Here is a 21,308-nt window from a genome sequence, read left to right on the forward strand (position 1 = left end):
AGTGTTTCAGAGTTTCAGGGCGTAGTGGCTGAAAGCGTGGCCACCAAAGGTGGAATGGAGCGCACAGGGGACATGCAGAAGGCCGGAGCCAGTCGAACCGAGGCAGTGAGTTGTGGGTTGTGGGGTAAACAGCTTGGAGAGGTAGTGAGGTGCCAGGGCATGAATGGATTTCAAAACGAGTGTGAGATCTTAAAATTGATCCATTCGGCGATAGGAGCCTGGCAAGAACTGGCGTGAAGGGGTTCAGAGTTTAGTGTAGGTGAGTATGCAGACGGCAGAATTTTGGATTAGTTGGATCCTGTGCATGGTGGAGCTGGAGAGACTGGCAAAGAGGGCATTTGAGAAGTCGAGTCGAGAGGGGTTGAATGCGTGGAAGAGTGTTTTGGTTGCACCTGGGGTAAGATACGGTCGGAGGCAGGCAATGTAGCGGAGGTGAAGGAAGGTAGTCCTGGTTAGGGACCAGATGTGGGGAAGGAAGGAATAGCCATAGGTTGACCTGACGCCTAGGTTGGGCACTGGTTCTGGATGTCTGAAGGCTAGGCCGGGAGGTTAAGGAGGTCAGAGCCGCAGGATAGAAGACGTTGACGAGAGCCAATGAGTATGGCTTCTGTCTTGTCAACATTAAGTTGTAGGAAGTTTTCATTTATCCAGGCCCTGATGTCCGCCAGACAAGCCGTGTGAACATTGCGGACCTGGAATCGCAGCTGCAGGAGGAGAAGTAGATTTGTGTAACATCCACATACACAAGTTTGCCCCATGACTGCGGATGACATCGCCAAGAGGGAGCATATAGATGAGAAAGAAGAGGGGGCCAAGGATGGAGCCCTAGGGTACACCACAGGTGACCGAGCGGGGGTGGGAGGAGAAACCATTTTAGGAGATAAAGTGAAGGTGGTTTGTTAGGTAGAACTCGAACCAGACTAGTATGGTCCCTCTAAGGTGGATGAGGGAGGAGAGACGGTGGATGAGATCAACCCTGTTGAATGTGGCAGACAGGTCAAGAAGGACGAGAGAGCAGAGGGAGCCCTGGTCACAGAGCGAGGACGTCGTTTGTGACCTTGACAAGTGCCTTCTCTGTTCTGTGGGCCAGGCAGAGACCAGACTTGAGGGGCTTGAGGAGGGAATGGAGAGAGGCGAGAGCAAAACTGGTTAGTGACAATGTGCTCCAGAGCTTTCGCAAGGAAGGTTGGTTGGAAATGGGTCAGTAATTTGTGAGGTTGGAGGGGTCAAGGGTGTTTTTTTNGAGGAAGGAAATGATGACAACGGTTTTAAGGGGGCCGTAAGCACAGCAAGTATGTGCAGTGCCTGACCTAAAACTGCCTTTCAATCTGTCCAGGACTATTGAAGGCCTCTATCAGGAACTTGTTGAAGAAAGGATTATTGTACGGCCTATGAATATACCACTCTCGGATTTTAAAGGTAAGGTGAGATGTTGGAAAATAAAGGCAAGGTGAAACATCAGATATTGAAGGTAAGGTGAGATGTTGGATATTAAAGGTAAGATGAGATGTCTTACCTGGGAGCTGAAATGTTGAAATGCTTTCTGATTGAAGCAGACTTGTTTCTGCCATTTAATGGCAAGTGTCCTCATGCTTTATATTGTTCTCCTTGTGAGTATTACAGGCTATTTGTCCATGGGTGTGAGTGTGGTTGGGGGAACACAATCAAGTCTAACCCTATCCACATACACACACAAGATCACAACATTTAGTTGGGATGAAGAAGGCCATTTGATCTCAAATTTCCAGATTACCCACCCACACCCTCCTTTCCAGTAAAGGTAATTGGATAGAGGAAAACCTAACCCGGGATCTGAGGGCAATCGTGATTCGGAGCTGCTGTCCAGGCTGAGATCAGCTAACCTAGGATACAGCAGGATTGGAGCCTGTGACCTAAACATACCTCCCAGCGCAGTACCTGTCTAGACTTTCACCCACTGGGTCAACGGGGAAGCTCAAAGCAGTCTTTTCTTATCTTTGACCGTTCTCATTTTTTAATTTTTTTTATTTTTATTTATCTTTATTTGGGTGATTGTTGGCCAGAACACCTGGAGAGAGAAACTTTTTTAAAAATTTTTTTGCTTTGAGACGTCTAGAAGATTTAAAAGCGCTATATCAAATGAAAGGATTATTATTATTATTATTCTCTCAGTTCATACTGTAAGATGGGCATGGGCTGAATTCATCCCCAAACTTGGACCTTGTGTAAAGCTGCTTTTTAATGTACAGTGTAGCTCACTCTATACTGTCCAATACACCCAAGAGAATTGAGGGACAAGCATGAGGCCAGAATCAGACAAGCGAAAGGGGCAAGCAGCGGAATGGGGTGTGAAACCAAATACCTGTGATAAGAGTGTACTGACAGTTATTTGTTCTACAGGTGACTACAGTTACCTGGGCAGTGTCCTCCGGCAGGCAGCCATTGAGCCCATGCCTTCCCTGTCAGATGTCAGACAGCTGATCACACTATATGGGGTTCTGCCCCTGGGTAAGAGCCTTGAACAATGTCTGTAGACTTGGTATTTCAAAGAAACACAAGGTTTGTTTCCCCCCTAATCTTCTGTTTTATATTCCCCTACCTCAGCCAAAGGTTACCCCCAAATATCTGTTAACTGGCTGCTCATCTCAAAGGCGTTTGCATTTGCATTTGGGATGTGAAGCAGTGACCTATCACATCATTGAGATGTCTCAGAGTGCTTCACGGGATATATTGTAAAGTGGAGTGACTGTGTATTTTGTAGGCGAAACACAGCACCCAGTTGTGCACAGCAATGTCCCACAAACAGCCATGGAGTGAGTGACCAAACTGGTGATTGTTGGCCAGAACACCTGGAGAGAGAAACTCCCTTCTCTTTTTCAAATAGAGCCATGGGATCTTTAACGTCCAGCTGAAAAGGCAGATAGGACCTCAGTTGACACCTCATCTGAAGGACAGCAAATCTGACAATACAATACACCTGTACTACTGCATTGAGGTGTCAGCCTAGACAATATGATTCTGAGTCCCGACGTGGAGCTTGAACCCTCAACCTTCTGACTGGGATGTTGCAGGTAACAGATCAGCTCTATAAATGCAAGATGTTGTTGGTGTGTGACTTGTGATGAATTCCCATGCCCGCTTGGGTTTGGTCACTCGTTACACTACAACAACTTCTTTTTATACAGCGTGCTTCATAAAACATAGAGTCTTGGAGCACTTCACAGTAAGAGGGCTGTACGCCGAACAAGGTGGGAGGGGACAGTGCAGTCAAAGAGGTTGACCCTAATTAATAAGACCCTCGTTCATTATTTCATCATGCACAGGCTTGACTGTGCTAACTAACCCCCTGCTCGCCCGGGTTTCCAACTCTTCCCTCCACCCGCTGCAGATTATTTAGAACTCTGCAGCTTGTATCGTCTCTTTCACTAAACTCCGTGAGCTAATCACTCCACACTTGCGCAGCTTCACTGTCTCCCCATCCCCTAGAGGATCCAATTCAAGAACCTGATGCTCACTTTTTTGAACAACAGCAACAAAAGTATATTTGTAAAGCACCTTTCACGTCTGGAGGACGTCCCAAGGAGCTGGACAGTCAGGGATCAGGATGGGGCCAGGGTTGGGATGAGGGAGGGCAGAGAGGGTAGGAGGGCGGCTGAAGGCATGCTCGAAAAGGAGGGTCTTGAGTCATGGTTTGAAGGAGGCAAGAGAGGTAGCGAGGCAAAGGGATTGTGGGAGTTCCAAAGAGTGGGGGCAGAGAGGCTGAAAGCTCGCCCGCCGATGGTAGGGCGGGAAACCTGGAACAGGCTGGAGCCTGCTGAGCAGAGGGAGCAGACAGGCTGATAGGGGTCAGCAGGTCAGAGATGTAGGAGAGGGCAAGGCCATGGAGGGCCTTGAAAGTGAGGACGAGTATTTTGAATTCTATCCTCTGAGGGATGGGGAGCCAGTGGTTGGTGAGGATGGGGGTGATGGGGTCACGGAGACTGCTGTGGGAGAGGACACAAGCTGCAGAGATCTGCAGCTTATGAAGGGAAGAGTTGGGGAGGCCGACAAGGAAAGAGTTTCTGCAATCGAGCCTTGAGGTGATGAATGCGGGTATGAGGGTTTCGGCGGCCTGAGGGATGAGGCAGTGGCAGAGTCAGGCAACGTTGCAGAGGTGGGGGAAGACAGAACAGGTCATGGCACGGATATGGGGAAGAAAGGACAGTTGAACGTCAAACAAGATGCCCAAATTCCTGACTGGCTTGGTGAGGTGGGAGTGTGCAACCATGGATACTGATCCTGCCAGTGCCTGAGGCGTGGAGGCGCTGGCACAAGCCAATTGGGTGGGTCTCGGTCTTGCTGACATTCAGCTGGAGAAAGTTGGCTCTCATCCATGACTTGATGTCAGACAGTCAGTCTGTCAAGAAGTCAGTTGTCCTGGAATCGAAGGTGGAGGCAGAGAGATAAGAGTTGGGTGTCGTCCGCTTACATGTGGAAGTTGACCCCGTGTCTACGGATGATGTTACCAACGGGAAGCTTGTAGAGGTTGAAGAGAAGGTGACCGAGGACAGAGCCCTGAGGAACACCACATGAGGAACCCGGTTGTTCATCGATTGGTGGATCGCTTTCCAGAGATAATAATCCCTTAAAACATTTTTTAAAAATTGTTCACTCAATCCACGACTATTTGTGGGACACTGACTGCTGTATTTTGCCCACAAAGTACAGTCAATTCACTTTATAGTATACTAGCTGTACCCGTTGCAGTTTCACTTGCAACCAAAGGATCCAATATGGAAAGTAGATTGACACACAGACAGACATTTTGTTTAGAAATTATGCTCAGCTGAGTGAACTTCTGTGGGTCCAGTCCTGACCAGGACTGTCTTCCTCCACCTCCGCCACATTGCCCGCCTCCGACCATATCTTACCCCAGATGCAGCCAAAACACTTGTCCGTGCATTCAACACCTCTCGACTCGACTTCTCAAATGCCCTCTTTGCCGGTCTCCCCAGCTTCACCAGGCACAAGATCCAACTGATCCAAAACTCCGCCACCTGCATACTCACCCACACTAAACTCAATACCCCCTTCACACCAGTTGTTGCCAGGCTCCACTGACTTCCTATCGCTGAATGGATCAATTTTAAGATCTCACACTCGTTTCGAAATCCCTTCATGCCCTGGCATCTCACTACCTCTCCAACCTGTTTACCCCACAACCCACTGCCTTCGTTTGATTGCTTCCGGCCTTCTGCATGTCCGTTGTGTGCTCCATTCCACCTTTGGTGGCCACGCTTTCAGCCACTACTCCCCAAAACTCTGGAACACTCTTCCTCTATCCTTCCTCAACTTTACATTGCACCTGCCTATTCAAGCGTGCCTGTAGTCACCTCCGCATCCCTCTCCCCCCGGCTCAGCGTTGTGTTCCACCCCTGTCAAGCACTTTGAGACGCTATCCTGTATGATGGGCACTATATAATTGCAAGTTGTTTTCAGTGTGCAGACTAACAACACTCTTTATTTATTTTAAACTATCGGTACCCGTTGCAGCTTCGCTTGCAGCCAAAGGATCCATATTGAATGTAGATTGACACACAAACAGACACACAGACAGACATTTTGTCTTTATCGATACACAGCTGGGAGGACTCCTGTGGGAAGACTGCTTTAATATATTTTCTATCACAGTCTCTCTCTCTCTCAGTCTCTCTGTCTCTCTCAGTCTCTCTCGCTCTCTCTCAGTCTCTTAGTATCTTGGAACACTCCGCAGGTCAGGTAGCATCTACCTGCATCTGGATGCTGCCTGACCTGCTGAGTGTTCCCAGCAACTTCTGTTTTTGTTTCAGATTTCCAGCATCTGCAGTATTTTGCGTTTTCTTTCTCTTAGTCTCTCTCTCTCTCTCTCTCTCTCTGTTTGTGGAACATTGCTGTGCGCAATTGGCTGCCACGTTTCACCCACAAAATACACAGTCAATCCACTTTACAATATATTCTGTGAATCGCTTTGAGACTTGTGAGCCTGTGTGATGGTGTGGCTTTTACAGCGTCCCAGGCTCTGCATGAGAAGGGGCCACTTGTGAAGTCCATCCTGTTGGCGGGACCTTCCGGGGTGGGGAAGACGATGCTGGTGCACGCTCTCTGTACCGAAACTGGAGCAAATCTTTTCGACTTGTCCGCCCAGAACATCGTGGGCAAATACCCCAGCAAGAGCGAGCTCAAAATGCTGGTCCACATGGTTTTCAAGGTATGGGGCAATATAGCAACCGCTCGGCATATGATCACATGACAGAGTCAGATTTGCGTAACACGTTGATTGGTAGCACTCTTGACTCTGGGTCAGAAGGTTGTGAATGAAAGCAACTTTCCTTACTCCACACGCCTGATGATAATCCCTCAAGAAAAAAATAATACTTATATCACTCAATCCACGACTGTTTGTGGGACACTGCTGTGCGCAATTGGCTGCTGCGTTTCGCCCACAAATATATAGTCAATTCACTTTACAGAATATTCTGTGAACCCCTTTGAGACATCTAGAAGGCGTGAAAAGTGCTATATCAAATGCAAGGATTATTATATAATAATGTGGTTAGACCACATTTGGAATACTATGTGTAATTCTAGGTAAAGCACCGATAGAGAGAGTATAGAGTAGATTTACGAGGATGATACTGGGTAGACATTGTTATTTGTGTTCCCAGCTTGCTCTTTCCAGTAAATCCGAGTTTGCCTTGTGTGGAGCCAGGCACTGCAGGTTTCCTCAGCAAATGCACGGTTGTTGTGTGATTTCTCGTCCATCACAAGCTGAGTTCATGGCGACTCCAGGGCACTCAGCTGCTTACAATGAAGATTTATTTTTAAAAGCAGCCAAACACAGGTCTCAGTCCAAAACCACATTAAAGACTGTTTGTTCCAAGCAGAAGGCAAATGTGATGGGTTCTTTCCTTCTCACTGTCCAACTCCCACTGAATGACCTTGTTTACGTGGAGAATCTACAGAATTTCATAATTCAGTTCAGAGACTCCAAATTGGCTGCTGAGTTTGACCTCAAGCTCCACTTTACAAAAATCCTGTGAAGTGCTTGGAGATATCTTCCTGGCGTGAAAGGCGCTGTATCAAATATGAAGATTAATATTATCACACGCACACCATTCTGTGGTGTCTGCTCACCAGGTGTCAGCCGGCAGCAGAAGCCGGCTATGTGGAGCTCTCACAGTGACCTAGTCTTGGAGATCATTGCCCACTTTCTAGTGTAAACACGAGGAGCACAAGCTCACCCTGCGGAAATGCTGCAGCCTACACCATCTCCTGCTGGCCAGTTTACGTAATGGCAGACCCAGCTCATGACAGCACTTTACAAATGTGGTGAATGACTGATCACCACTGATGCACTGACAATGTATAATACAATATCTCTCTCTCGGTGTCATTACTATTACTGTGAGCAAAGCCAGATACGTTGAAAGAGGACTTCGAATGGCAGTCATTTATTTTTTTAAAAAGTCATCTCTCGGCTAAAACAAGCTTCAGCTTAAAAAGTAAATTTATGATCTTTGTGTTCAATTTTGCCCCCATAACTGCAAAACATCTCCTGTGCTATTACTCTATCTATTACTCGCATTATTACTCTATGCTGTTATGCAGGTTTGTTAATCTGCCTGTAGCGTGACTCGCGTTGTTACTTTGTCTGTAATGTTACTAGGTTTGTTACTCCATGTTGTTCCTCAGATTGTTACTCTGTACTTATTACTCAGGTTGTTACTTAGGTTGTTACTCTGCTGTTACTTAGGTTGTTGCTCTGTGATATTACTCAGGTTGTTACTCTTTGCTATTACTCAGGTTGTTACTCTTTGATATTACTTAGGTTGTTACTCTGCGCTGTTACTTAGGTTGTTATTCTGTGCTATTACCCAGGTTGCTACGCTGCTTCAGCCATCAGTTGTGTGGATCGGTGATGCAGAGAAAACATTCTACAAAAAGGTGCCAAAGAATCAGAGGGAGGTACGTGAGGATGAGAGGCTTCACTGTAAATTATGAACAAGCAGGAACGTTAATTATTTGTCAAAGTTAATATTTGTTTACATTAATCAAAACTAGGAGATTTAACAACTCACCAAAACTGACTGAATTAACACTAGACAGGTTGTCGCTCTGTCTGTACAATTACTTATTGTAAGAATTTAAACTAGTAAAGGGTGGGAAATATATAGGTAAGAGAAACCATAAGTTAGCATTAGAAAAAGTAAAGATGGCAGTGCAGAATAGCATGCCAGATAATAGGAATATGTTAACTTGGGGTAAGAAGCTTGGCAAAGCAGATAAAGAATCGGAGAGTAGAAGAAATGGTAGGAAATTAAAAATGTTATATCTGAGTGCGCGAAGCATTCAGAATAAAACTGACTAATTAAAAGCACAGATAGACACATATGGGTACGATCTAGTACCCATCACTGAAACATGGTTACAAGGAGATCTAGGGTGGGAGTTAAATATTCCAGGGTTCTCAGTTTACAGGAAAGATAGGCACTGTGGGAAACGAGGTGGGGGGGTAGCCCTGTTAATTAGCAATGAAATGAAAACAGTGGAGAGGAAGAATCTGAAATCCGATGAGGTCGAGACAATATGGGTGGAAATAAAAAATAATAAAGGTCATAAAATATTAATGGGAGTGTTTTATGGACCCCCAAACAGTGATCACAAAATAGCACAAGGTATTAATCAAGAAATCAGTGGAGCATGTAGGAAAGGTAAAGTGATAATAGTGGGTGATTTCAATCTCCACATAGATTGGGAAAACCAAATCGGCAAAAGTAGGTTAGAAGAAGAGTTCATTGAGTGTATGAGAGATAACTTTCTAGAGCAGCATGCCGAGGAACCAACTAGGGGACAGGCCATCCTAGACCTTGTTTTGTGTAACGAAGCAGGGCTAGTTGGCAGTGTAGGTATTAAGAATCCTCTCGGGCAGAGTGATCACAATATGATTGAATTCTGCATTAAGTTAGAGAGGGATATAGTTAAATCCGAGGCAAGTATTCTGAATTTAAATAAGGCTAATTTTGTAGGTATGAGGAAAGATTTAGGTAAAATAGACTGGAGAATAAGATTAAGAGGTAAAAATGTAGACCAACAGTGGCAAATATTTAAGGATGTAGTGCATAATTCTCAGGTCGCATAATCCCTTGCGGAATAAGAGTACCACAGGGAAAGCAAGTCATCAGCAAGTCATCCCTAACTAGAGCAGTTAGGGAAAGCATCAATTAAAAGAAAAAGCTTGTAAAACCGTCAAGAAAAGCAGCAAATCTGAAGATTGGGAGAGTTTCAGAAACCAGAAAAAAAACCTAAAAAACTCATTAAGAGCGAGAAAAAGGAGTATGAGGGTAAGCTAGCTAGGAACATTAAGTCTGATTGTAAAAGTTTTTACAAATACATTAAGAGGAATAGGCTAGTGAGGGTAAATGTAGGTCCACTTCAGTCAGAGACGGGAGAAGTTGTAATGGGGGACAAGGACATGGCAGAGTCCCTAAATGGGTACTTTGCATCTGTCTTCACCCTAGAAGACACAACAAGTCTGCCAACAATAGAGATGCACCAAAGGGATAAGGACAGGGAGCAACTTAGGGAAATTTTCATTAGTAGAGAATTGGTGCTTGGGAAACTGTTAGCACTAAAAAGTGACAAATCCCCTGGTCCGGATGGCTTGCATCTCAGGGTTTTAAAAGAGGGAGCTTATGAGATAGTGGAGGCTTTGTGTTTGATCTTCCAAAATTCCTTAGATTCTGGAACAGTCCCCATGGATTGGAAGATCGCAAATGTCACACCACAAAAAAAAGGTGGAAAGGAAAAGATGGGGAACTATAGGCCAGTTAGTCTCACATGAGTGATAGGAAAAAATTTAGAATCATTGATTAAGGATGTGGTACTGCGGTATTTAGAGGGGCACAATACAAGTCAACATGGCTTTACAAAAGGGAAGTCATATTTGACAAATCTCATAGACTTTTTTGAGGATATTTCGAGTAAACTAGATAAGGGTGAATTAGTGGATGTGGTCTATTTGGACTTCCAGAAGGCATTCGATAAGGTGCCGGATAAAAGGTTAGTCCAAGAGATAGGGGCCCATGGAATTGGGGAGAGCATATTAACGTGGATCGGGGAATGGTTAACGGGTAGGAAACAAAGAGTAGGGATAAACGGGACCTTTTCAGATTGGCGGGATGTGACTAGTGAATGCCACAAGGATCAGTCCTTGGTATCAGCTATTTACGTCGAATGGCCTACTCCTGCTCCCACATGTTATGTTATGTTATGTTGTTACTCTATACTATTATTCAGGTTGTTACTCTGTGCTCAAATTGTCTCTAAAATGTATGTCTCTAAAATGTGACCATATTGTCCGGCTCCACTAGCTCCCCATCCTCAGTTCAAAATCCTCGTCCTCGCCTTCAAGGCCTCCTCGGCCTTGCTCCTTCCTACCTCTGTAATCTGCTAACGCCATACAAACCTATCCACTCCCTCCATTAAGCCTGCTCCACATCTCCCGCCAGGACCGTCCCACCATTGGCAGTCGGACCTTCAGTCTCTTTGCTCCCACCCTTTGGAACTTCATCCCACGGTTGCCTCTCTTGCATCCTTCAAAGCATATCTCAAGATCCTACTCTTCGACCATGCTTTTGGTCATCTTCCTGCTCCCTGCTCTCCACCCCTCCTGATCCCATCCCCCGCTCGAGTCCAAATCCCTTACTGTCCAGCGCCTTGGGACGCCCTCCCAATATGAAAGGTGCTATATAAATGTAATTTTTTGTTGTTGTTGCTGAAAGATTAGGTCCAATGCATTTTTCACTAACACCGGTTCAGGGCTGTAAAGGGGAAGTTTGAGATAAATACCAGGAAGTATTTCTTTACCCAGAGGGTAATTACCAACTGGAACGGAGTTCCCGGGAAGTGTGGGAGACCAGGCCTTTAGACTGGTAACAGGCAGCTCATTGCTGTAACAAAATGACAGATGAGCCTTCTTCATCCAATCACTTGGGCTCAGTACAGTCCCCTTGCTCCTTGAGTGGTGGAGGGAAGAGAAGTGGGTCTCTTTGGGGTTGCAAACTTGGCACCGACTTGACTTACCTGACTCATTGGCAGAGGCAGACCAGTAACTCAGCTCCTGCTAACCCTACAAACCGAAGCCTAGTGAGTAATGGGGTCCTAGCTGGACAAGCAGCAGAAACAATGGCAAGCTGCACAGCCTTGGCTCTCACCAAACAGAGTCTAATATTGTCTGAAATTAGGTGAGCAGAGAGCATCCCTCTCGGGAGAGAGTGTGTTTTCCATTCCAGGCAAACATATCTCCTTTTTTATCTGATACTGTATCTCCCTTGTATCTGATATTGTATTTCCCCTCAGTTGGAGCCCAAGCGTTTGAAGAGTATGTTCCCTAAGTTCCTGAAATCTATCAAGCCCGGAGACCGCGTTCTCGTCGTGGGCACTTCACAACGACCGTTTGATGCCAGCCTAAAGCCTTTCTGCAAGAACTACAAGAAGATTATCCTGATTCCGAGGCCAGACTACGCCTCCAGAAAATGTGAGTGAACAGCCACGTCCCTGAGACTGTAAACATCAATGCTTGTAATCCTCAAACCCTCTCTATAACCAGCCTTTGGATGAGACGTTAAACCAAACGCTTAAACCAAGACATTAAGCCACCTGTTCAGATGGACATTAAAGATCCCGTGGCACTACAGTAAAACTCACATAAGTCGTATCAGTTGGGACCATAACATTTAATATGACTTACACGAAGTCCGAGTTGTTTTAACAAACTGTTTTCTCAATAATCTACATGGTACATGCATAATTTAATATACATGCGGTAGGAATGAACTTCTTCTGCACATATGTAGATGGGACATCATTTCCCATGATTCCATGCAGCCGGAATGTGTGGGAGTCATGGAGGTTAGGGGAGCGGTGTTACATGTTATGAGGTTATTAATATGAGTAGTGCAAAGAATGTCTGACTTAGGATTTAAAAAGGTACCAGCTTGCAATAAAGGATCCAATATGGAATGCAGATTGATACACAGTCAGACACGCAGACAAACATTTCTTCTTTTCTATACTCAGCTGGGAGAACTCCTGTGTGAGGACTCCTTTTTGGAGAATTCAATGGGGAAGGACTCCTTTGGGGAGGACTCCTGTGGGAGGACTCCGATTAAAGCTATGCTAACCGAAGGTGTTTAATGTGTGATCCGGCAGGTCCTCGAGTTATTGCAAGGCTCATGTAGACGACATTTGCAGTTTTTCTTCCTTCGACCATGATGTACAGTTTTTCAGATGAACCTAAACGTGATCATGGCTCCACAGTGGGCACATACGTTCAATATATTCCCAATACGGTGGATGCAATCTGGTTCGTAGTCTCTGCCTGGATCATAATTGAGTGCAGCTAAATGGAGTGACCTCTGTTGCTTGGCGTCATCTTGCCATATTCTTGCATGCCTTTTGTGTGTCCAAGTCCTGCTATGTTGTTCTTTGAGCGGGCAATTAATTTTAATAATAATAATCCTTGCATTTGCTATAGTGCCTTATCGCAACTTCTAGACATCTCAAAGCGCTTCACAGAATATACTGTAAAGTGACTTGACTGTATATTTTGTGGGCGAAATGTGGCAGCCAAATGCGTACAGCAGTGTCCGACAAACAGTCGCTGATTTGAGTGACAAATTTAATATTATTATTTTTGAAGGAATTATTATCCCCAGAAAAGTGATCCATTCAGTTGATTAACAATCGGTTTCCTACTTACTGCGAGGTAAACAGAGGCAATAAGGAAACTTGCCCAACGTTTTGCGCTGCTGGGAATTAAACCCAGGTCTCTCGCTTGCAAGGCGAGTGCCACTGAGCTACAGGACTCCATTTTGCCTTGCTCTTGCAGTCCTTTCAGCATAGAAGTCCAGCCGTGCTGTTCTTTATTTTTCAGTTTCATTTAATCGGCCTTCTCTCTTTTGTCTTGCATTTTTATTTGTCCTTGGAAGGCTTGATCTTCGCTTCTAAGGCATCTTCCCTTAAGATTAAGAAAATGTTTTATTGGGAAGACTCCTGTGGGAGGACTCCTGTTGGGAGAACTCCAGTTGGGAGGATTGTAGCTCCCATGACAACCTGAAAAACTGTAATACATTTGTTGCAAACATATGAATCTCTTTAGAAGAGTGTGTGCTTTCCTCTGTTACTACTTTGTCGCAGAATACTATGCATACCTCATATTTTGGGGCTTAATTAAAGCATTTTTAAAATACAGCTCATCAACAATAGCAGATCACCAAAAAGAAAAATGCCCATAACACTTCCGTATGCAAGACCTTTCTCATGAGTATAAATCGTGTCTCTACGTCAATCGGTTATGGCGTTATTCGCAGAAACACAGACACACACATACACACACACAGACACTTCATCTTTATTAGTATAGAAGATTATGTGAGTTTTACTGTGTTCGAAAAGACAAGGGAGTTTCTCTCTCCAGATGTCTTGGCCAACAAGCCCCCAGATAAAATTGGTCACCCACTCCATGGCTATTTGTGGGACATTGCTGTGTATAGATTCGGTGCCCTGTGATGTGCTCCCACATCATAGGGAGTGCCAGGAATTGAACCCAGTGTCAACCAACAGCCACACAAGGTTGGGTTTTGTGTGACTTTGAACAGAGTAGAATTAGTATGCCACAGAAGTCTTTTCTCTCTTCCATCCACCATTCACCGTACAAAATACACAGTCACTGCACTTTAAAATTGATCCTGTGAAGGGCATCCTTTGCAACGTCCTCCCCCCGTGAAAGGGGCTGTACCAATAATTATTACTATTTTAATTTTGTTCTTACATAAATACTGTAAATATACAATTGGACCCTTTGTTTTGGTATAATGCGTGTATCGAGCGGGTTGGTACACTCCGGGTGCTGATTAGCCAGTGGTACTTCCTGCACAAGTGCAGCAAACACAAAGTGCTGTCAACTGAGGCCGTGCTTCCCCACTCTATCATGCTTCCCCACTCGACCTTGGCGACATCTTCAAACCCTGCCCGCTCACTCCACTCAACGGGCACCAGCCTGTTTCATATCCCCCATTGACAGTAAGGCTTTCAGCGTAACTGGGCTTTCAGGGCAACTGCCCCCTCTCTCTGGAACTCTGTCCCAGAGTCCCTCCAACTCGTCCTTCCTTCACCAACTTCAAGGGCTTCCTCAAGATCATCCTCTTTGATGGTCATCCTTCCCCCACTCGCCCACCACACCTCCCGGCCCCCACCTCCAGCTTGGGTGCAAATTGTAGACCGTCCATTGTTTTGAGACATCCTCTCAATGTGAAACGCGCTGTATAAATGGAAGTTTGTATTGTGCCATGCCCCTTTATTATGCGGGGCCTGATTTTACAGATACAAACCACTACGCACCCCCAGGGATAGAGTGCACATTTCATTCCAACAATCTATCTCTGGGGTTTCCATGTGAGTGTGCTGCAGGGAATTCTCAGTTTGGTTTATATGCTGTTAAGCACAGTGATGGGTTTACGCATGTGTTAGCTGAAAAAAACTGTGTTAAAATGAATCCAACTATAGGCATTTGAATGTGTGTGACATTGAAGGTGGGAACATAGACTGACGGGGTCTCTCCTCTGCTGCCTCACCCCTCAGTGTTCTGGAAAAGCATCATTGAGCAGCAGGGAGGCATCCTGACCAGCGCTCTGGACCTCAGCTCTCTCGCCAAGGTGACAGATGGCTACACCCAGGGTCACATAGTCACTGCAGCTCAGGCCGTGCTCAGCGAGCTGCGCATCAAACACCAGCGCAAGAGACCTTTAACCGCAATAGAGTTCATGGCCCCTTTGTCCTGGCAAGACCCTGTGTATAGGGAGGAGGAGGAGCTCTTTAAGGTAGGTGACACATTTTTAAGGGCTGGGTGGGGGCGGGAGGTGTTCAGCGAGCAGTCTGCATCAGCAGAGAGGACTGGGAGGAGTGACTTAGCCCGACACAGTGTGCGAGGGAACTGAAGTAACATCAGTAGAGAAACAGAGTCCCTCTGTGTGGATGCACCAGGCCCAGTGTGCAGCAGCCAGAGGTTGAGCTGTTGGCTTGTGCGGGTCAGTAACATGTGGCTATCACTTGGCGAGGGAGCTGGGTGGTTGGGGAGCACACCTGAGATCTGAACCAGTTTTGAGGAACCCTGGAAAAGAAATCTAGCCTCCCTGGAATTTCACGTAGAACAGCAAGCCGCAGCCTCACAAGAGCAGGCTCCTCTCTCCTCACCACCGCGTTCTCCCTGTGTAATTCAAACAGAAATGTCTTCCCAAAACACTTTGTTCAACATTGTCAGGTTAGAGCCTGGTAGCATTCTTTTCTCTGAGTAAGAAGGATTTAGGTTCAAGCCCCACATCGGGACTTTGAGTTCACAGCCTAAGCTGACACTCCAATGCAGTGCTGGGAGAGCGCTGTATTGTAGGAGGTGTCGATCTTCGGATGAGACGTTAAACTGAGGTCCTGTCTGTGCCTGTTCAGGTAGTTGTTAAAAGATCCCCTAGCATTTTTGGAAAAGAGAATAGAGTTTCTTACGCTGTCCTAGCCAACAAACCCCCCAGGTGAAATTGGGACTAGCTCCATGGCTGTTTTGTGGGACATGCTGGTGCAAATTGGCTGCCGCATTTGCCTACAAAATACAGAGTCACTACACTTTACAGTATATCCTGTGAAGCACTTTCAGAGAACCCCCATGTGAAAGGCCTTATATGAAATGTTGAGTTTATTTACTATAAAGATAAATTTGAGTTTATTTATTATAAAGATAAATTTCCAGACACGGAATCAGCAGTTTAATAAACAGTGTGAGATGTCGACCTGTCTCCGCACAGGACTGGTACGCGAAGACTCCAATGGGGAAGATGAGAGCACAGATGGCCATAAGGTCAAAGGAGGATGGAGACACCAAGGGGAAAGGGAAAGACAAAGGCACGGACAAGGGCAGGGGGAAGACCAAAAAGAAAAAGTGATGTTCAGGTGTCCATCAAGGCTCCGCTGCATGCTCATCCTCCACTGTGTTTTTCTATTCCTTTTATCCAGTGTTATGCATGGACCCTTTGTGTGAGGCTCACTCAGAGCTGTGTAGCTGCGTGTCGATGTGTTGAGTTCAGTTACTGTGTATGTAACCTCACCATCCAGTATTAATTTCTCCTAATGAGCTCCTTCACTCCAGGCTCCCGCAGGAATGATAGACTATTACTGACTGATGAAACCAATACTGACTAGTGTCACCAAAGGTATTTCTGTCCCCATTGCAGACCAGTGCTTCCAACCCACACCAGGGCTGGTCACCAAACCACACGAGAGCTGGTGTCTAATACTAACCAGATCAAGATGCTGTGTCTAAAACTGACCAGTGCTGGTGTCTAACACTGACTAGTGCCGTGTCTAACACTGACCAGTGCTGTGTCTAACACTGACTAGTGCTGTGTCTAACACTGACCAGTGCTGGTGTTTAACACTGACCAGTGCTGTATCTAACACTGACCAGTGCTGTGTCTAACACTGACCAGGGCTGTATCTAACACTGACCAGGGCTGTGTCTAACACTGACCAGTGCTGTGTCTAACACTGACCAGTGCTGTATCTAATACTGACCAGTGCTGTGTCTAACATTGACCAACATACCTGGAGTTCTTTCCCAGTGGTGTTTCCCAATCACAGTTCCTGTAGTGAAGGACCTCATTAATCTCTCATACCTAATGCCTAATAAGTGAACTGTATATTTTGTTGATATTTTAAAAATTAAATGGTAAAGTAATCAAGATAACTGTGCTCCACAGCTTTAGTGTTTCTATGCTGAATCAACAACATCAACCATAACAAATTACATTTATATTGTGCTTTTCACTTCAGGAGGAGGTTCCCAAGGTGCTGGATTGTGAGAGGTTTGAACCTGAGCTGCTAGTTGGGACCAGGGAGGGGTGGAGGTCAAGGTGGGTGGTCGTGGGAAGATAACCAAAGGAGGGGTTGAAGAGGAAGGTCTTGAGACTGGCCCTGAAGGAGGTGAGGGCTGGGGCGAAGCAAAGGGACTCCGGGTTAGAGTTCAAGAGGGTGGGCAGAAAGGTTGAATGCTCGATCTCCGATGGTGGAGTGGGCATGGAGACGTACGTGGAGCAGGCCAGTACCTGCCGAAAGGAGGGAGCAGACAGGTTGGTAGGGTTTTATATAATAAAATAATATAATAATCCTTGCATTTAGATAATTATTTGGGGAGGACAGGTCTCTCGCTTGCAAGGCGAGTGCTCTCTCCATTGAGTTACAGAACTCCTAAATCCTGTTTTAGGATGTCCCAGAGATAGGCCGCAGTGGGGCTGACTTGAATGCCTCATCTCTCCAGCTGGTGTTAGGGCCAGCGCTCCATTCACATGGCCTCCACTCCCATTAAAACTGTTAACTACACCCAGTGACTCACTCCCAAATTACAGCTCCTCCGAGTTTGTCATTCCAGGGTTGTCACCGGTGGCTGCCCTTCCTGATCCCATTGCTGTCAACAGTCAAACACAGAAGCAGAATTCCTCCCATCTATCCTGGAGCTCTCTTGGAATCCGTGTTTCCATTTTTCGTCACTTCTCAGGTTGGGAGCCAGACTAAGGAAACAGTCCTTCCTGACAGCGCTTTACATACAATACAACGATACAAGAGAACTTACATGATGCGGTGTTCGTTGGAGCCAAAGAGGGTGGGGGTTGGGGAGAGAGATGCCTGAATGTGTGGTCAACAAAGTACATATCGATCATAGGCAGTGTGTATTTGGTTTGCAAAACACAGCAGACCGTCCTTCAGATGATACGTTAATCTGAATCTGCCTGTTTAGGTGGATGTTAAAGATCCCACAGCATTATTCAAAAAGAGAAGGGAGTTTCTCTTGATGTCCTGGGCAACAATCCCCCAGATAAATTGGTCGTTAATTTCATGGCTGTTTGTTGGTCATTGCCGTGCGCAATTGTGCTGTCACGATCCGCTACAAATACATAGTCACTATGCTTTATAGTAAATCCTGTGAAGCGCTTTGAGATGTCCTTTCGATGTGATAATAATATTAATACTAATCCTTGCATTTGATATAGCACCTTATCATGTTGTTGTAAAGTGGATTGTCTGTATATTTTGTGGGTGCAACAAAGATAAGGCCTTATACCAGATCAAAGGATTATTATTTTCATTATCACTAGACGCGCAACATCTGCATGTAGGCTTCCCCGTCAGTGATTGCCAGTGCTGCAGCTAGGTATGGTGTGGTTTCTTTCTACATCTGGATTTGATCTCACTCTGTAGGTGCAACGACTGAAGAAGTGCTGTATTGTCAGAGGTATTGTCCCTCAGATTATACATGCCAGCATCTCTCTGTGAAGCACTTTCACACGCACAAATCCTTATTGGTTATTATTGCTAAGAAAGACTGGTCACTGGACTGGGAGGGAAGAGTTGTGGAGGGAAGAGTTGGGAAGACCTTTTCTTCATTTCTCACAGTCTTCCCAGGATCTGCAGTCCCAGACGGCCACAGTAGGTGTTTGTGCGTAGATGTGCCTTGTGGTATGAGTGATCGTACCAAGGTACTCCAGCACATGAGGGGTATTGCCGAACATGAAACCTGGGACCGATTCTGTGTGAGGACTGATAGTGTGGACTTGATGATTGATGATGTTGCCAAGGATTTTCTTGCTTCTGCAACCAAGGTTGTAAAGAAATTGAAGCTACAGACTGCAAGGCACCCATATCGGAAACAGGACCCAATCAGGATATCGACAAAAGGAAAAAGCAGGATTTTTAATGGTATTCTGGAAGCTTCTTCAGAGCAAGCTAGGCAACAAAGGCAACTTACGACCAAGCATGGCATGAAACTAGGAAATTAAGCGGGATCAATGGGCTGTGGCAATCCAAAAAGGGGCGCAATTGCACAAGGACGATCCTAAATCTTTCTTCCGCTGGCTGAAGACTGTTGTTGGGCATGGTCAGGGTGGCCCCTCTGGGCCCATACCAGTATTGGGCAAGTTCAGTGTTCTGACATGGATCAATCACACGGCAATTGGAATCAGAGCTCGCTCCTTCTCAAACAGGTTGCTTTTCCCCCAAAACCTAGACCTGACATAATAACAGGATAGAAACACAGCCTTCTTTTCAAGGCTAGTAAACCTGCTGACGTTTACAATGTGGGTATCCTTGGGGTCTGTATATTTTTATGGTCGAATCCTGGATTTTATCCGGAATGGGTATTCCAGCTCCATAATCCATGTAAGGTTCGACAGTGTTTTCTGAACCCATCCCTCTGGAAAGGGGGGTAAGGCAAGAATCCTCCCACTCAGCTCCTGTTGAACCTACAAGCCAAAGCACTAATGGGTCCTACCTGGACAGGCAGTACGAATGTTTGCCAGACAGCAATATCAATGGCAAGTTATGTGGTTTTAGCTGGTTAGACTCCAGCAGTACCCCAACACACACACACTGGGGTCCCCAAGCCTTGGCTCTTGCTAACCTGTGCCTTACACTTTCCGGAATTAGGTAAGCAGGATGCGTCATTCCAGAGAGAGAGGGCACATTCCATTCCAACAATCTATCGCTGGGATTTCCATGTGTAGGTGGGATGCAGGAAAATCTCAGCTATTTTGGATACTCTTAAGCACGGTAATGGGTTTCCGCATGTGTCAGACACCTGGCTGACCCCCAATAAAATCAGGATAGGGACATTATACAGGTTTCCTCTGGCTCAGTTGGCATCACTCTTGCCTTAGAGTTAGAAGGTTGTAGGTTCAATGTACATGTTAAGACTCTGAGTTCAGAGTCTAAGCTGACAATGCAATGTTGGGGGAGCGCTGCATTGTTGTTGCTTCAGATGAGATGTTAAACCCAGGTCCCGTCTGCCTGTTCGGATGAATGTTAAATATCCCATGGCACTATTTGAAGAGACTCTGGTGTCCTGGCCAACAAATCCCCCAGATAAAAGTGATCATTACATTGTGGGACGTTGCTGTAAATAAATTGGCAGCCGTGTTCACCTGCATAACCAGTCATTCCACTTTACAGTGAAACCCTGTGGGATGTTTCGATGACTATATCAAATGCAAGGTTTGTTATATTATTATTATAATGGTTGGAGTTGTTTACAGAGAGAGTCACGCTTGCTGTCTCTCTGGTCTCCACACCTGCTCTCCAGCTTAGAATTGCTTTGTTATTCCAGCTGTAACCTTTGGCGTTTCACAGGAGATGTTAGCTTCTAAACCAAAACCAATTAGCAGTGACTCCCGTACAGAGCCACGGACTGAGCATTACCACCTACTGAGGGAAGGGCTGAGCGTATCAGCTTCTGACCTCAACCAGTGTTTACACAACACTCTATTATATTAATATAATAATCACTTGCATTTGATACAGTGCTTTATCACATCATTGGGACATCTCAAAGCACTTCACAGAATAGCGATAACCTGTTTTTACGTAGCGCCTTTCATGTGAGATTGTAAAATGTATTGTGTATTTTATGTATTTATGGGTGAAACACGGCAGTCAATTGCGCACAGCAGTGTCCCACAAACAGTTGTGGATTATTATTCTGAGGAAAACAATCCACCAATCAACTAACAACCAAATTCCTACTTACTGCTAGGTAAACAGAGGCAGGTGGAGTAAGGAAACTTGCCTAAGGTTTCAACCTGCCTGGGAATCGAACCCAGGGCTTCTTGCTTGCGAGGCGAGGCGAGCGCACTAACCACCATGCTCTCTCATTGTTTGGCTCACAACAATCACTGACCCTAAACTCGCCTGCTGCTAATTCGACACCTTGTTATTTTAGCTTCTAAAACAAAACCCATTAGCAGTGACTCTCTGCTCCGACTCTTAATTTGGTCACTCAATTCGAGTGTTTGTGGAACAATACTGTGTGCAATTGGCTGCTGTGTTTCATCCACAAAATACAGTCAATCCACTTTACATTATATTCTGTGAAGCGCTTTGAGACGTCTCAATGACTTGATAAGGGATATGCAAGGAATATTATTATTATCGAAGGAAACAGGTAAGTGGCGTCTGATCTCCAGCTGTTCTGGGCCCAACCCCACACACACCAGACTGCAGCTGTTGTCAAATACAGCCCTTGTGACACAGATCAATCACACGGCAATTGATTGAATCAGAGCTCGCTCCTTCTCAAACAGGTTGCTTTTCCCCCCCAAACCCAGACCTGACATAATAACAGGATAGAAACACACAGCTCAGCCTTTTTACTAGGGCTTGTAAACCTGCTGACGTTTACAAGCTGGCTTCATGAGCCGAGAGCCCTGTGGAAACCTTCAGCC

At 45.6% G+C, this 21,308-nt stretch overlaps 1 protein-coding gene across 1 annotated transcript in view; it reads left to right on the top strand.

The window, feature by feature from the left end:
* The window catches only part of iqca1 (IQ motif containing with AAA domain 1), an 81,928-nt gene extending 65,136 nt beyond the window's left edge, over positions 1-16,792 (top strand). Inside the window, exons 13-19 of the mRNA XM_007905875.2 lie at positions 1,337-1,419; positions 2,380-2,487; positions 6,006-6,205; positions 7,876-7,962; positions 11,356-11,533; positions 14,638-14,876; positions 15,849-16,792. Coding sequence (XP_007904066.2) covers positions 1,337-1,419; positions 2,380-2,487; positions 6,006-6,205; positions 7,876-7,962; positions 11,356-11,533; positions 14,638-14,876; positions 15,849-15,986 — 1,033 coding nt within the window. The 3' untranslated portion in view covers positions 15,987-16,792. The remainder of the gene's footprint in view (positions 1-1,336; positions 1,420-2,379; positions 2,488-6,005; positions 6,206-7,875; positions 7,963-11,355; positions 11,534-14,637; positions 14,877-15,848) is intronic.
* The last annotated feature ends 4,516 nt before the right edge of the window (positions 16,793-21,308 follow it).

Source organism: Callorhinchus milii, unplaced genomic scaffold (genome assembly GCF_018977255.1).
Source record: "Callorhinchus milii isolate IMCB2004 unplaced genomic scaffold, IMCB_Cmil_1.0 Scaffold6, whole genome shotgun sequence".
Taxonomy (NCBI): Eukaryota; Metazoa; Chordata; class Chondrichthyes; order Chimaeriformes; family Callorhinchidae; genus Callorhinchus; species Callorhinchus milii.